This window comes from Phalacrocorax carbo, chromosome 7 (assembly GCF_963921805.1).
Source record: "Phalacrocorax carbo chromosome 7, bPhaCar2.1, whole genome shotgun sequence".
Lineage (NCBI taxonomy): Eukaryota > Metazoa > Chordata > Aves > Suliformes > Phalacrocoracidae > Phalacrocorax > Phalacrocorax carbo.
In genome coordinates, this window is record NC_087519.1 from 29696984 (window position 1) to 29699608 (window position 2625).

The 2625-nt window shown below is 44.9% G+C and overlaps 1 protein-coding gene across 1 annotated transcript; it reads left to right on the top strand.

Annotated features, from left to right (window-relative positions):
- The first annotated feature begins 284 nt into the window (after nt 1-284).
- Nucleotides 285-1343, top strand: GPR148 (G protein-coupled receptor 148). The gene has a single exon (XM_009505561.2). It carries the CDS (start codon nt 285-287, stop codon nt 1341-1343), a length of 1059 nt encoding a protein of 352 aa, XP_009503856.1.
- Nucleotides 1344-2625: the final 1282 nt, after the last annotated feature.

A 2625-nucleotide genomic window follows, 5' to 3' on the forward strand; every position in this document is an offset into this window, starting at 1 on the left:
AGACTTTTTTTAAAGCACACAAGGATTCATTCTCTTTTCTAAACGTTAGATTTTGGAGAAAGAAAAGAAAATCTCCACTTTAGGCAAAAACATCTTTTGAAACCACAGAATTCACTTACAAGTTTCAACTTTCTGTCCTTGAGAAGAGCTGGTAGAATTTGCTACAGGAATCACTTTGCTTCCACAGGCTTTTTGCACCCTCTGGTTCATTTGCCTTTCTAAGAACTCAGGGTAGAAGATTTTGCTTTCTTCAGGTCAGACAATCATCCCAAAATCCTAAGGAAATGGACTTCTCTGGCTGTGCTTTAGTAAAAAGAGCAAATGCAACTGCATATTACCAAAGGAAGACAGAGTTCAACAGTTCCTCAAATTTGGATGACACTTCTTTGTACTATTTGCTGGAAGAATGGGCTCTCAACTCATCAGGCACAAACATGAAGATGTTTTTAATCCCTCCAGTTGTCTGCCTCGTGGCAGGTGTCCTCATCATTCCTATCATCTTGTTTGTGATCTTCTCTAGGTTTAGCATCCGTCAGGAAACAAGGTACATGCTGCTGGGAAATGCTCTGCTTTCTGATCTGATATACCTTTTGTTCTACACCCTGTTAGCTGCTCTCAATGCAGCACATGTACATCTCCCAAAGGAAGCTTGTGTCCTCCTATTATTTTTGCTGGCAGTGGCTTACTGTGGAGGATTGTTCACAGCTGCTGCTATAGTCTTGGACACATACATAGCTATTTTGTTTCCTCTGCGCTACATTGCTATTTTGCCCCCTTCACGAACTAAAAAAATTATTGTATTACTCTGGATGTATTCTGGGGCTTTCCCTGGGATTTTCTTCCTGGTGCTATCGAGCACTCACAGCTTTGTGCCCTGTGTCATGGAAACGTGCTCGGTTCCGGTAATACTAATATTAACTCTGAATGGGACTGATGCTGTGAAACTCTGTTTCTGGCTTTCTACCACAGTTGTTTTTCTCTGTCTGTCTCTGATATTTTGTTGCTATGCTATTCTGTATTTTAAAACCAAACAATCAGGTATATGGGAGAGCATTTGCTCCAGAGCCAGTGTAACATTCTTAATGCACAACACTGTGTTATTTTTTTACTTCTTTCCACTCTTGGCACTTTTTGTAGAATCATTCTTGTGTGTTAACATTGTCATCGGACTGCAGACGGGAATCTGGGTCTCCCTGACAGTCTGCAATGTCCTGATGATTCTGCCTAAGGTTTTGTTCCCTTTTCTGTATGGACTTCGATACAGAGAGATCTCAGCATCTCTCAAATCCATGGTCAGAAGGAAGCATCTTCACCTGGTGTCACCTGCTCCATCACCATCCTGAGCCAACGCAGACCACAGCCGCAGCAGAGGAGTTGTTCTTACCTTGTTAGCATGCAAGCCTGACAGAAATCACTCAGCTTCTGAAGAAGTAGTGATCTGAAGAAGTGATCAACCCATGTTAGAGAAAACATGGGTTGGTCATTGCCTCCTTGGTGCCAGGAGGGCACAGATCTTTCATCACATCACAGCTGAGAATACAGCAAATGTGACTCTAGAAGAAGTTCTAAGTTTTGTTCTGATGTGGGAGGGCAGTATCTTTTGGACGAGATATTGAATCAAGGCCACTTTCACCCACCTGTGGTAGATGCCTTTCTGGAAAACTGAAAATGAAAAATAGATGGTGCAAAGCAAAGGGGGTAACCACAGGTCTCTTGACAACGTCACCTACAGCAGAGAGGATCCTTAACCAAATGTGCTGTGAACACAACAGCTGTTTCTTTCACTCAGGGTGTATTCTTGCCAAGTTGGTAGCCAATGACTTATTCTTTAAAACATACACTGAGAGGTGCCTCTGGAAACTGCTGTAGTCAGTGAAATGCTGTGCTTCATCTTGTGCAGTGTGCCAGCATATTAACTGCCTTATGGATCCTGCCTGACAATCTGCAAAGCACTGAATTTTTGTAACATCTCAGTCTGATGGGAAGTCACCTTTGATAAGTGTCTGTTGGGCAGCCCAGCATGTGATGCTGTCAGGGAGTAACAAAGATGGGCTGCTCAGTGAGGGAAAATGGAAGCAGTGGGTGGCAGTGCCTCCCTGCAGGGTGCAGTCCCGCTGTGCCCGTGCTGGGCGAGCCAAGTGGGTGGCCGCAGGGAGCCTGGGTCAGCCCAGAGCCCTGATTCTCTGCTGGGTCCATACTGATGTGACCAGGCCAAGGCTAAGCCCAGCAGCTGAGGCAGCAGGGCAGGAGCAGTGAGGTGGAAAGCTGGGCACAAGTGTACCCATAGCATGGCTCAGACATGACCAGGGGTGAGGGACTAAGCACAAACACTGTTCCTGGGTCCCTGCTGAAGTATTTCCCAGGTCTGTCTCACATATATCTTCTCCAGCAGCCTGATCCCAGGTTATAGCTGCACTATACCAGAGCTGGTGTTGGGCACCTGCCACCAAACCCGTAGAAAGGTCAGGAGAGGCTGCAGAGCCTGTTGATATACTCAGGGGAAAGAGAGATGATATCTTGTAAAAGTATTTTAGGTTTTCCAGATCAGCAACCTACCTACAGAAGAAGAGTGAAATGTATTTCTGATCTTTAAAGAAACCAAAATTTCATTAGACGTAAGTATCA